This window comes from Chanodichthys erythropterus, chromosome 12, assembly GCF_024489055.1.
Source record: "Chanodichthys erythropterus isolate Z2021 chromosome 12, ASM2448905v1, whole genome shotgun sequence".
Taxonomy (NCBI): domain Eukaryota; kingdom Metazoa; phylum Chordata; class Actinopteri; order Cypriniformes; family Xenocyprididae; genus Chanodichthys; species Chanodichthys erythropterus.
The window spans coordinates 1,924,987-1,939,576 of NC_090232.1; the positions used below are offsets into that span (position 1 = coordinate 1,924,987).

The 14,590-nt window shown below is 34.0% G+C and overlaps 1 protein-coding gene across 1 annotated transcript in view; it reads right to left on the bottom strand.

Annotated features, from left to right (window-relative positions):
* Positions 1-14,590, bottom strand: part of gart (phosphoribosylglycinamide formyltransferase) — a 28,935-nt gene that overhangs the window by 8,160 nt on the left and 6,185 nt on the right. Inside the window, exons 5-14 of the mRNA XM_067404784.1 lie at positions 13,369-13,480; positions 13,042-13,110; positions 12,843-12,968; positions 9,979-10,066; positions 9,157-9,242; positions 8,398-8,566; positions 5,913-6,147; positions 5,448-5,542; positions 2,817-2,926; positions 2,537-2,735 (exon numbers count right to left, since the gene is read on the bottom strand). Of these exons, the coding sequence (XP_067260885.1) occupies positions 2,537-2,735; positions 2,817-2,926; positions 5,448-5,542; positions 5,913-6,147; positions 8,398-8,566; positions 9,157-9,242; positions 9,979-10,066; positions 12,843-12,968; positions 13,042-13,110; positions 13,369-13,480 (1,289 nt within the window). The remainder of the gene's footprint in view (positions 1-2,536; positions 2,736-2,816; positions 2,927-5,447; positions 5,543-5,912; positions 6,148-8,397; positions 8,567-9,156; positions 9,243-9,978; positions 10,067-12,842; positions 12,969-13,041; positions 13,111-13,368; positions 13,481-14,590) is intronic.

Genomic DNA, 14,590 nt, shown 5'->3' on the forward strand with positions numbered 1-14,590 from the left:
CACACTGAGAGCAAAATGACAAAGTGAAGTGAAATCGAAAACATTTTCTGCATTAAACAATTAATATACAAACTATAATTTTTGTTTCCATTTGATTATGAAATGCAAAAATGCAAAATTAATAGAATAGTCTGTCAAATATGAAAGCTTGTTTCCACCACTAAATAAAAAAATAAAAAAGGTAATTGTGACTTCTCACAATTCTGACTTTTTTCTCAGAATTGCGAGATATAAGTCAAAATTGCGAGATATAAAGTCAGAATTGCGAGATATAAAGTCAGAACCGCAAGATATAAAGTAAGAACCGCGAGATATAAAGTCAGAACCGCAAGATATAAAGTCAGAACCGCAAGATATAAAGTCAGGACCGCGAGATATAAAGTCAGAACCGCGAGATATAAAGTCAGAATTGCGAGATATAAAGTCAGAACTGCGTGATATAATGTCAGAATTGCGAGATATAAAGTCAGAATTGCGAGATATAAAGTCAGAATTGCGTGATATAAAGTCAGAATTGCGAGATATAAAGTCAGAATTGCGTGATATAATGTCAGAATTGCGAGATATAAAGTCAGAACTGCGAGATATAAAGTCAGAACTGCGAGATATAAAGTCAGAACTGCGAGATATAAAGTCAGAACTGCGAGATATAAAGTCAGAACTGCGAGATATAAAGTCAGAACTGCGAGATATAAAGTCAGAACTGCGAGATATAAAGTCAGAACTGCGAGATATAAAGTCAGAACTGCGAGATATAAAGTCAGAATTGCGAGATATAAAGTCAGAATTGCGTGATATAAAGTCAGAACCGCAAGATATAAAGTCAGAACCGCAAGATATAAAGTCAGAACTGCGAGATATAAAGTCAGAACTGCGTGATATAAAGTCAGAACCGCAAGATATAAAGTCAGAACTGCGAGATATAAAGTCAGAACCGCAAGATATAAAGTCAGGACCGCAAGATATAAAGTCAGAACCGCGAGATATAAAGTCAGAACTGCGAGATATAAAGTCAGAACTGCGAGATATAAAGTCAGAACTGCGAGATATAAAGTCAGAATTGCGAGATATAAAGTCAGAACTGCGAGATATAAAGTCAGAACTGCGAGATATAAAGTCAGAACTGCGAGATATAATGTCAGAATTGCGAGATATAAAGTCAGAATTGCGAGATATAAAGTCAGAACTGCGAGATATAAAGTCAGAACTGCGAGATATAAAGTCAGAACTGCGAGATATAAAGTCAGAATTGCGTGATATAATGTCAGAATTGCGAGATATAAAGTCAGAATTGCGAGATATAAAGTCAGAACTGCGAGATATAAAGTCAGAACTGCGTGATATAAAGTCAGAATTGCGTGATATAAAGTCGGAATTGCGAGATATAAAGTCAGAATTGCGAGATATAAAGTCAGAATTGCGAGATATAAAGTCAGAATTGCGTGATATAAAGTCAGAATTGCGTGATATAAAGTCGGAATTGCGAGATATAAAGTCAGAATTGCGAGATATAAAGTCAGAATTGCGTGATATAAAGTCAGAACTGCAAGGTATAAAGTCAGAATTGCGAGATATAAAGTCAGAATTGCGAGATATAAAGTCAGAATTGCGAGATATAAAGTCAGAATTGCGAGATATAAAGTCAGAATTGCGAGATATAAAGTCAGAATTGCCAGATATAAAGTCGGAATTGCGAGATATAAAGTCAGAATTGCGAGATATAAAGTCAGAATTGCGATATATAAAGTCAGAATTGCGTGATATAAAGTCAGAATTGCGAGATATAAAGTCAGAATTGCGAGATATTAAGTCTGAATTGCCAGATATAAAGTCGGAATTGCGAGATATAAAGTCAGAATTGCGAGTTATAAAGTCAGAATTGCGAGATATAAAGTCAGAATTGCGAGATATAAAGTCTGAATTGCCAGATATAAAGTCGGAATTGCGAGATATAAAGTCAGAATTGCGAGATATAAAGTCAGAATTGCGATATATAAAGTCAGAATTGCGTGATATAAAGTCAGAATTGCGAGATATAAAGTCAGAATTGCGAGATATAAAGTCAGAATTGCGAGATATTAAGTCTGAATTGCCAGATATAAAGTCGGAATTGCGAGATATAAAGTCAGAATTGCGAGATATAAAGTCGGAATTGCGAGATATAAAGTCAGAAATGCGAGATATAAAGTCAGAATTGCGTGATATAAAGTCAGAATTGCGAGTTATAAAGTCAGAATTGCGAGATATAAAGTCAGAATTGCGAGATATAAAGTCAGAACTGCGAGATATAAAGTCAGAATTGCGAGATATAAAGTCATTTCTAAATAAACATTCAAAAAACAGTATTAATATTTGTCATTGAAATTAATATGAAAAAAAACGACACCTGAGTGATCATGTCCTAGTGTAGAAGCCAGAATCAAACAAAGCGATAAAGTGAAATGCAGCACTTTTTGCTTGCATTTAATTGAATGATTCATTGTTTCTTCATAAAAATAAGAAGCATGTATTGTCATGTTTTGGCTGCGTAACTGACCTAACAGAGCACATCCCGCCGTCTGACAGGCGTCTGCGATGCCACCGATGACAGAGGATGCGACTCCCACGTCCAGATGTCCGCAGGAGAAGTAGTCGAGGAAGAACAGAGGCTCTGCTCCCTGAGCCAGAACATCATTCACACACATGGCCACCAGATCCTGTCCCAGAGTGCTGTGGACGCCACACGCTTGAGCGATCTATGGCCATCACACACACAAACACCACCGACTCATGATGAGGACCAGCATCACTGAAGCATCTGTGTCAGTTCACTGTACCTTCAGTTTGGTTCCCACTCCGTCTGTTCCCGACACCAGGATTGGGTCGACGAATCCTGCAGCTTTCAGGTCAAAAAGCCCCGCAAACCCGCCGAGCTCCGCGTTACACCCTGAACCAGAGAGAAACACATGCTGAAAATGATTTGATCTCATGCTTTCTGTTGCTCTTGGCATTTCACAGAAAACCACATGTGATAGTTCATGATTTATGACGTGATCGACGCTTGAGCATTCTTGGAGGTTGTGACCAGTGTTGGGCGTAATGCATTACTAATCAATGGATTACTGTCATTTAATTGCTTTTCCCTTGAAAAGTGAAGTAAAGGATTTCTCATTTCTTTCTGTCATTTAATTACATGAAGTACTGTATAGACTATAGAACAATTTTTCAGCAACTTTTCCAGGACATTTTCAGTTTTACAACAATGGGAATAAAAGACTTTTACGCCCTAAAGTAATATATTGCTCTCTAAGTCTTTAAAAGGTTTATTGCCATGACTTTACTATAAAATCAGTTTTTAATATGCGCTCTTAATCATACATTATGACTATGGAAGATTGTTTCCATAAAAAAAATAAATAAAAAAATTTGCGACTTTTACTTTTAGTTTAAATCATGCTATTCTGACTTTTTTTCTCGCAATTGCGAGTTTACATAATTGTGATTTGATATTCGCAATTGCAAGATATAAAGTCAGAATTGCGTGATAGAAACGTACAATTCTGACTTTTTCTCTGTTTATATCACAATTCTAAGAAAAGAAGTAAGAATCGCAAGATATAAACTGTCAAATGGCAGAAAAAAGTAATAATTACGAGAAAAAAGGTCAGAATAGCATGATTTAAACTAAAAGTAAGTTGCAATTACTTTTTTTTTTTACGGAAACAATCTTCCATAGTCATAATGTATGATTAAGAGCTCATATTAAAAACTGATTTTATAGTTAAGTCATTGCAATAAACCTTTTAAAGACTTAGTTCTTACCAAGTTCTTACTTTTTTTCCCTCGCAATTGCAAGCTTATATCACAATTACGTAAACTCGCAATTGTAAGAAAAATATTTAGACTTGTGAAATAAAAAAAGTTGCAATTAACCCAACTTTTTTATTTAATATTCAGTGGCGGAAACAAGATTCCATAGTTTATTGTCATTGCTTAACTACTGATGCACATTCTATTTTTTTGGCAGTAAGTTAACGTGTCTTTACTTCTCCACCTGCTGTTGTCTGACCCTGCTGACCCAATGAGCAATTTTTATTATTGCATTAGTATTGCATCCTTCTCGTGGGAATTTAATAATTTTTGACTTTTCAGTTTGAGATAAATCACTTTTTGGCTCATTTTACCTGTAAAAGAAAACAAGCCTTCATAAACTAACCTTACGACTAAATACAAAATTAATAATATGTATGTATGTACATACATGTTTTTACATTGTAGTTATAGTTTTATTTTAGTATAATATATTTTAAAAATTAAAATATAACTTAAATATTACCCATACCACCAAAGCTTTCCCTAACCTTACCCGTACCCCACCTCAGTAGCTGCAAATTTGTTTTGCAATTCAATAAAAAAAAATAAGTACAATGTACTTATTGGGTTCATAAGTAAGTACATAGTAGTTAAGGCCACTTAATATAAAGTGGGACCGTTAACATTGATTGGTTTGGAATTGGTAAAATGTTCTTGGTAAAATATGATCAGAAAATCAACTTGCATTATAATTAAGCAAAAAAATATGCATTTAAGCAGGTAAAAACATACTATAACAGTATAACAACTGCTGCAAGTGGCAACACAAAACTAAACATCATCATTGAAAGAAATATTACTCTCACGTGTCAAAACGCAGCATTCCTGAACATCGCACTTTCTGCAACTGATGGTGATTGTTTTAGGTCAGTGATAAACTCTTTGGTCTCGAATAAAGAAAAACCCAAGAACTTTTAAAAAATAATTTTGCAGGACATTTTACATTTTCTCTAATTTTTGTTTTCCAGGACTGGAAAATTTGTCATCAATTGCTTGCACTCACCCAAAACTAACACACACACACTCACAGGTTTATTTTTGTGAATTGTGGGGACTTTCCATAGGCGTAATGGTTTTTATACTGTACAAACCGTATTTTCTATCCCCCTACCCCTAAACCAACCCATCACAGGAAACTGTGCGCACTTTCACTTTCTCACAAAAACTCATTCTGTTTGATTTACAAGTCTTTTGAAAAGTGGAGACATGGAGTAATGTCCTCATAAGTCACTTCTCCTTGTGATGTCATTATGCACATTTGTGTCCTGATGTGTCACAAAAATGCACGCTCACACACTGAACTTTAATAGTTCATCATGTTTATATCTGATTTTGTGTGATTGCAGTTTGAGTGACAAGCTGAAATGATTGCGGGTTAACGACAACATGTTGATTGATGTTATTAAAGGAGTTTAAGCTTTGAAGTTGAACCCAGAAACATCCTGTCAGAAGAGTAAAGTAACAGAAGAGTACAGGAACATCAATCATCAATGAATGAGAAATTCACTTGCAGTTATGAAAACAGTAATTATGCAGGCCGTGTGAAACCGGAACATCAGGCACCTGAGCGATCGGAGATACGGCTGAGGACGCACCTGGTCGAGATGTCGCCTTGGCCAGAGGCTTGATCAAGTCCACGAGTCGGTTTCCTGCAGCGATGTCCACGCCGCTGTCTTTATACGTCAGTCCTCTGTGGGACAAACGCATCGGTCAGCTGATCGAAATCACCAAATCATACGCTGTGTGAGCGAGTGCTGCTCATCTGCGCAAAACACGCCACCCTGATGCAATCATTTTATTCTTGAAACATTTTTGGCCATTTAAATAAAGCTGAAATAAGATAAATGTAGCTGACACACACTGAACTTTAATAGTTACGGTTAGTGATTCGAACAAGCGTATAACTCTAAACAAAAAAAGAGCCCAAAATACTGTATTTATGACTTTGTTTATTAGAAAAATGTATACAAATCAGACATAACACTGATATTAAATGTGAATCGTCTATGTCTTCCAGGGTTAACAGGTTAGGTCAGTTAGCTGGTGCGGGCGACACACACCTGGTGCGGGTGAGGTACGTGATGGCGCGGTGGCCGATGTCGCGGCGGTACACGGCATCAGGGAAGCTGATCGCTGCTACACCTTCATTGGCACTCTGTAAGGCGCTCTCGAGGGTGGGCCGGACCGCGGTGACCGTCAAGACACGCCCACCACTCGTAATAACCCCGCCTCCTTCTTTAAGCGCAGTGCCTGCATGGAACACCTGAATGCCCATCTCTGACACCTGAGACAGACCTGAGGAAAACAGCAAAGGATTCAGTCATTTTGCCCTGATTTGACATCAAAAAGTCAGTCTCTGAATTCATATTATTCATAAAACAGTAGGCGAGAGTTCGCGTTCGATGGAGGTGAAGCGACACGACTCGTACGTTACATGACGATCACGATTCATTCATGCTACACAGAACATACTTTTTTAACGGTCATGAAGTAAGTTTTAAACCAAAGGGGAATGACATCACAGAAAGGATTCCTGGTGACCCTCATGATGTCTTAAAATTTCAGATCCCTTGTTTTTTGTTGTTCAGACTGTTCAATTTAAAAAAAGGTAATTGCAACTTTTTATCTAACAATTCTGACTTTTCCCCCCCAGAATTATGAGAGAGAAATAATGTCAAAATTGAGATATAAACTTGCAATTCTGACTTTTTTCTGGAATTTCTGACTTTATAACTCACAATTTCGAGTTTACATCACAAATAAGAGGGGAAAAAAGTCAAAATTGTGAGAGATAAAGTTGCAATTACCTTTTTTTATTTCTTATTCAGTGGCAGAAACAAGCTTTCATTAAAGTGTTAAAGACAAAATACAGCAAAAATATGTGTATGTGTTAAAAAAATATAAAGATTATTTAGCAATATTTTATGATAATTATTCTTTTTTAAATGTATTTATTAAAAATGGATATTTAATATTGCATATATCTGCAAATAAAAATTAAGCTTTTCAAATTATTGGCTTTTTTTCATTCATTGTTAAATCTTAAACCCCCCCCCCCTCCAAAAAAAAATTATATATAAATATAATCATAATTATAAAAATGTAAAATGCATAAAAAAACAAAAATACATTTTCAATTAAAAAATAAATTTAAATAATTTAAAAAATATTATTTTCAAAAAAATAAATTATATTATATATATATATATATATATATATATATATATATATATACACAGTACAGTCCAAAAGTTTGGAACCACTAAGATTTTTAATGTTTTATGAAGAAGTTTCGTCTGCCCACCAAGGCTACATTTATTTAATTAAAAATACAGTAAAAAAAACAGTAATATTGTGAAATATTATTACAATTTAAAATAACTGTGTACTATTTAAATATATTTGACAAAGTAATTTATTCCTGTGATCAAAGCTGAATTTTCAGCATCATTACTCCAGTCTTCAGTGTCACATGATCCTTCAGAAATCATTCTAATATGCTGATCTGCTGCTCAAGAAACATTTAATGTGTACAATTGTACAAAATATTTGTGTATAATAATTTTTTTCAGGATTATTTGATGAATAGAAAGTTCAAAAGAACAGTGTTTATCTGAAATCTAATCTTTTGTAACATTATAAATGTCTTTACTGCCACTTTTGATTGATTGAATGCATCCTTGCTGAATAAAAGTATTCATTTCTTTAATTTCTTTTCAAAAAAATAAAAATAAATATTCTTACTGACCCCAAACTTTTGAACGGTAGTGTATAATCCTACAGAAGCTTTGTGTTTCTGATAAATGCTGTTCTTTTGAACTTTCTATTCATCAAGGAATCCTGAAAAAAAAAGTACACAACTGTTTTCAACATTGAAAATAATCATAAATGTTTCTTGAGCAGCAAATCATCATATTAGAATGATTTCTGAAGGATCATGTGACACTGAAGACTGGAGTAATGATGCTGAAAATTCAGCTTTGCATCACAGGAATAAATTACTTTATCAAATATATTTAAATAGAAAACAGTTATTTTAAATTGTAATAATATTTCACAATATTACTGTTTTTTACTGTATTTTTAATTAAATAAATGTAGCCTTGGTGAGCAGACGAAACTTCTTTTAAAAACATTAAAAATCTTAGTGGTTCCAAACTTTTGGACTGTACTGTATATATATATATATATATATATATATATATATATATATATATATATATATATATATATATATTTTTTTTTTTTTTTATTTAAAAAGAATTTTTATAATAATATTATTATTATTAAAACATTACGATATTATTAAATATAATAACATTAATAAATATTATTTATTAATTATATTATATTATATTATATTATATTATATTATATTATATTATATTATATTATATTATATTATATTATATTATATTATATTATATTATATTATATTCAGTTTAATCAAATTTAAGAGTACCAGTGTGTTTCAGGCTTTTATAGTCTGGGACATTCAATTATAATAATTAATGTAACATCACATAAACATAAGAGGAAACGCACCGGTGATGTCCAGACCCTTCTTATAGGAGGCGGGATATCCTCCGCTGGCCATGACCACAGTGACGGCCGCGCTGTCCTCCAGCCACTGCACTGGACTCGAGCTCAGGTCCGACTGGAGCGTGTTCTTCAACACCTCATATAGATCAGACTTCAGCAACGGCATCAGGACCTGACAGAGACACAGACACACCTGAACAACCACGTTCAACAGAGCACAAAACCACCCAAACTTAAGCGGTTATTCACTGATTATATTCTCAGCTGTTAGCGTGACTGAATCACCAAGACTGAATCACTGAATCATTCTGATTCGTTTGAGCCGTTCGTCACAATGAACCCGTTGACGGTTCACAAATTGGACTTTTTTTGTGAGGAACAGACTGAAAATATTGAAACGCTTCACTACATTCAGTCACAAAAAGCATCACATGACTTTGTAAAAAGTCATTTGGACTACTGTTATGATGCTTTATGTTGAGTTGAATGGCATTTAATCAAAATAACTTTACGTTCCACTAAAGTCACAAAGAAAAATCATCTGATGATGTCTAGCTAAATCTCTTTAATTGACTTGTTTACCTGTACACCCTGTCATTACATCAACGCTGTATATTATTTTCTGATCACATTTCATACGGTGAGATTTCGCCTCAAGGATCAACACACATTGAACTTCCACAGAATTAACTGATGATCACCTGAGATATAACCTGCCAAAAGCACAAAAACATGCAAAAAATGTGCCATTAATCATCTCACCTGACACTCGGGGTCACCGAAGCGGCAGTTGAACTCGAGGACCTTCGGCCCCTGTTTAGTCAGCATCAGTCCCGCGTATAAAACACCTGAGAGAGGAAGACGAGCGAGATGGAAGAATGATTGACTGAAAATAATGAGAAGTCTCAAGTTTGAACTCCTATGACATAAAAGTGTCTGTTCTTTTCACCTAATGAACGACTTCAGAAGATGAAATACAGCGCATGACACATATGGACTAGTGTTTCATCTCCATTTATGTTCCACAGAAGAAAGAAAGTCAATCATACATGTCGGAAACTACATGAGGGTGATGAAATGATAAAGAGAGCTATGTGAGGGTGATAAAATGATGACATAACGATCATTTTTGGGTTAACTGTCACTTTAAAAATGCTGTAATTGCCCAATCAAAGTTAATAACCCTGTACAGCCTGACTTATGAAATAATGTACATTTTTAATAAGAGCTGCCAATAATATGTCTTACTAAGATGATATTAAATGCTTAGTTTTATGATCAAAGCAAACCTTCCTCAAAAGCCTGAAGATTGTTTTTGACACTCATGAATTCTCTAAAAAAATGATCAGGTAAACCTGCTCCAGTAAGTGTTCATCTTGAAATATTACTAACAATATCAGAGTTATTCTTGAGTTTACTTGATAAAAACAGTAAAAATTTCACAGAATAAACACATGTGAAGCACAATTATACTCAAAGGCTTTTACTTGATAAAAAAAGTCTAAACTATTAATCAGACAATCTTGTAATGCAGTATCCTGAGGTTAAGGGTACCAGCTGTACTGGTCTGTTTGTCAAACTCACCCACATACGGCATTCCCTCGTCTCTCATGCCGTCCACGGTTTTCTGCAGAACAGATCTCTTGATCTCCTGAAGCTCTTCCTCTGACACCTTCACAAACATTCAACAGCTCCATCAAAATAAATTATATTATATATTATATTATATTATATAAATCAGCTGATATATGTTCAATTTTTAATGTTATAGTTATCGGCCCAATAAGATTATTTGGCCGATAAATAATGGATTATTTCCTTCAGCTGAGTGACTTCAGATGCGTACTATTGCCATAATGGTTTTAAATTGCATGAAATATGCTTGAAAATCACTTCAAAAAAGGAAAATACTGTTGAGTGCAACATTTACAGCCCAAGTCTGTCATATAGGCTACATAAAATTATGAGAACATCATAATTGTGTGTTTGGGACATGGCTTTTAATGGTGAGACTTTTGTTTTAGTAATCAGGTTCTCAAAATGTATATAAAAATTTGGATTTATCGGCTTTTCAAATTTAAAAAAGTATACACACATATATATATATATATATATATATATATATATAGTACAGTCCAAAAGTTTGGAACCATTAAGATATTTAAAAGAAGTTTCGTCTGCTCACCAAGGCTACATTTATTTAATTAAAAATACAGTAAAAAACAGTAATATTGTGAAATATTATTACAATTTAAAATAACTGTGTACTATTTAAATATATTTGACAAAGTAATTTATTCCAGTGATGCAAAGCTGAATTTTCAGCATCATTACTCCAGTCTTCAGTGTCACATGATCCTTCAGAAATCATTCTAATATGATGATTTGCTGCTCAAGAAACATTTCTGATTATTTTCAATGTTGAAAACAGTTGTGTACTTTTTTTTTCAGGATTCCTTGATGAATAGAAAGTTCAAAAGAACAGCATTTATCTGAAATACAAATCTTCTGTAGCATTATACACTACCGTTCAAAAGTTTGGGGTCAGTTAGAATTTTTATTTTTATTTTTTTGAAAAGAAATTAAAGAAATTAATACTTTTATTCAGCAAGGATGCATTAAATCAATCAAAAGTGGCAGTAAAGACATTTATAATGTTACAAAAGATTAGATTTCAGATAAACACTGTTCTTTTGAACTTTCTATTCATCAAATAATCCTGAAAAAAAATATTGTACACAAATATTTTGTACAATTGTACACATTAAATGTTTCTTGAGCAGCAGATCAGCATATTAGAATGATTTCTGAAGGATCATGTGACACTGAAGACTGGAGTAATGATGCTAAATTCAGCTTTGATCACAGGAATAAATTACTTTGTCAAATATATTCAAATAGAAAACAGTTATTTTAAATTGTAATAATATTTCACAATATTACTGTTTTTACTGTATTTTTAATTAAATAAATGTAGCCTTGGTGAGCAGACGAAACTTCTTTTAAAAACATTAAAAATCTTAGTGATTCCAAACTTTTGGACTGTACTGTATGTATGTATGTATGTCTGTAGGTATGTATGTATGTATGTATGTATGTATGTATGTATGTATGTATGTATGTATGTATGTATGTATGTATGTATATATATATATATATATATATATATATATATATATATATATATATATATATATATATATATAGATGCACCAATATATTGGACAATAATTGGTATTGGCTGATAAAAGCAAATTTTCAGACTATCCGATATCGGCAGATAGAAAAACAGCCAATAGTCAGGGCCGATATATCAAGTTAATCAAAAGAGGGCAGGCAAATGTACCGCATTTGGGTTATGTGTATAGAAAATGCTAAGAAAGCAGTTTGATATATTTAGTTAATGTGAAAAAGAGTAATTAAGATATAAGAAATTAGAGTAATGTGTTTACTTTTATAACTGATACCAGTTACTCTGAAACAAGTTGATGAAATGGAGAGAATAAAGTTTTAATTTGCATTTCTTTCAAAATATAATAATTATGTTATTAATTATAATGAAATTAACATTTAAAACAAAGTATAAAAGTCAGATTTATTTAATAAATTAATTAATTAGAATTTTTTTTTTTTTAATCGGGTTGAGTGAATGATTCAAAGACTCACTCAGAGACTTCACTTGTTTCATTACTGGACGAATCAGTGTTTTTGAACAAATATCTTGAGTGAATGATTCAATAACAAACACATTTTTTTAACAGTTACTTGTCGCCACCTACTGGTTTAATGATGTAATTGGTACAATCATCATTTGAAGCATCAAGTTACTTTCAAATGATGATTCACTCGATTTTGATCGCCAGCTTAGGCATCAATGTTTATATCGGAACTATAAACTTTTATCCCAGTACTTCTGTGATAATTTGAATGATTGTAAAACAAATGAAGACACTGTGTTGATGAAAAGTCATAATTATACATGACAACGGCTCTCTCTGGATCAGAGCGCAGATCTGAATCACTGTAATCGTACTTGTCAAATGTTTAAAGAGGATCTATTTTGCCCTTTCACAAAGTCTTGATGTTTTTGGGCTCTACTAGATTGAATGTTGATTATTTTCCTCATATTCTCCATTGTTGCAGCTCCTCTCTTCCCAGTCTGTGTAAGAAACGCTCAGTTTAGTTCCTGTCTCTATGAAGCCCCTCCTTTTGAAAAGCACAATGTGCTCTGATTGGTCAGCTGGAGCAGTGTGTTGTGATTGGTATTTGAGAAATGCCCCGCCCCTTACCATAACCGCCAGTTTAAACACACTACTAACTAACTCAACCAAGCCCCGCCCCTTTATTCTGCATATGAATTATTCAAATGAGGAATATTGTGAAGAAAATGGAGGTGGATTGTGATCTTTTAACGATTTAATCGCACAGCTCTGGTATGAGATGTTGACCTGTGGTGTAGGGCAGTACGCGCCCATGCCGCCCGTGTTCGGTCCCTGGTCTCCATCCATCAGACGCTTGTGATCTTGTGCCGGTGGCATCGGCGACACCGTGACGCCGTCACTGAAGCACAAACACTGAGAACAGACGAGGCGATTAGTGTGATCTGATCATCTCGTTAATACCAGGGCCTGAACAGGAAGTACTTACAGAGACTTCCTCCCCTTCCAGCAACTCCTCTACCACCACAGTCTCGCCAGCAGAACCAAACGCCTTGTCCTGAAACGTAAAAAAAATACATTCATTCAGCAAGTATGCATTACATTTGTGGCATGACAGACATGAATAATGTTACAAAAGATTTTATTTCAAATAAATGACTGCAATGTTTACACTAATTTCGACCAGCAGACCCTTATCGAGCCGTGTTTTGAATCAGGGAATGATTTTGTAAATTGGGAAAAATCCAAGGACATACTTCATTCTTTCAGCTATACACAAACAGCCACTGTGAAAACAGAATTATCAGCGACTGACCTTCAAGATGTCCAGAACCGCCTGGCATGCTTCATCTTTATCGCGAGCGACGACAACACCCTTCCCAGCAGCCAGACCGCTGGCTTTCACCACCAGAGCGGGAAATTCCGCGCTGAACAAACACAAAAACACACGGCATCTTACTGAGTAGTACAATGTTTTTAGAAGCATCCTAAAGTCTGGACAATTCTTATTTTTAATGTAATATTACAGTGTTTATTATAATGATTTCTCCATGCACATCATTATTGCGTTAAATTCATAATCTTGAATCAAAATAACTTCCTCTCCCTCTTCTGCGTCTGTCGCTATATCATTTATTTCACTGCATGTAACAGTCTCTAACCCCCCCTTTTGGAGCATAGACGTGAAACGGCACTATCCAAACTTAAATAGTTGTAATTCAAGAATGATTTACAATATAAACTAAGTTTGGTCTGGTTTTAAAGAAGACACCAAGCAGATTTCGGCTGAAGTGAAAGCATGAAAAAAAAAAAAAGAAAGTATAAAAAAATGTATAGAAGTTATTTTATTTTATCTAAAATATATATTTTACAAAATTTTTACTCTAAAATTTATATAAAAATCAAAGCCATATGTCTAACAAAGTTGTGTTCCAAATATGAAGTTGATATCACAAAAATTTAAGTTCCCATGAGACTTTGTTTAGGCGCTGAACCAAAAATAGCCACGGGTGTCATCAACACTTTTTTTGACACATTCTCCTGTAACAAATTAATAAATTTCTGCCCAAATATCACTTTTATCACAAATCAGACACCAAATATGGAAGCTTGAGATTCAGACCTTTCCGACGATATGCGTTTTGTCGAGATGTGAAAAGTTTTAACTTTTACTATAAAAAAAAGTTTACTGTAAAGTAGTTAAAATTATTTTGTAATATGAAACAAACGTCCACTAGAGGGAGGAGCCCGCTGAGAGGATTTAAAGTATTGTTTCCATGGTAATGCAATGTCCAATTTCTGAGTTAAGCTTTCGACCAAATTTATGACGATTACTAGAATATGTGAAACAAAAAAAGGCAATAAATAAAAACCGCGCCAAGCGTTATGCATGAATAAGAAATTTAAGAGCGTCAGAATATCTTCTCCTCCCTCTTGCAGTATCTTTTCTCTTCTCTGATGATGAGGGCGGGGCAACCTGTCACTCACATGAGATCCACCAATAGCAAACCACAACCATCCAATCAATTCCCCACAGA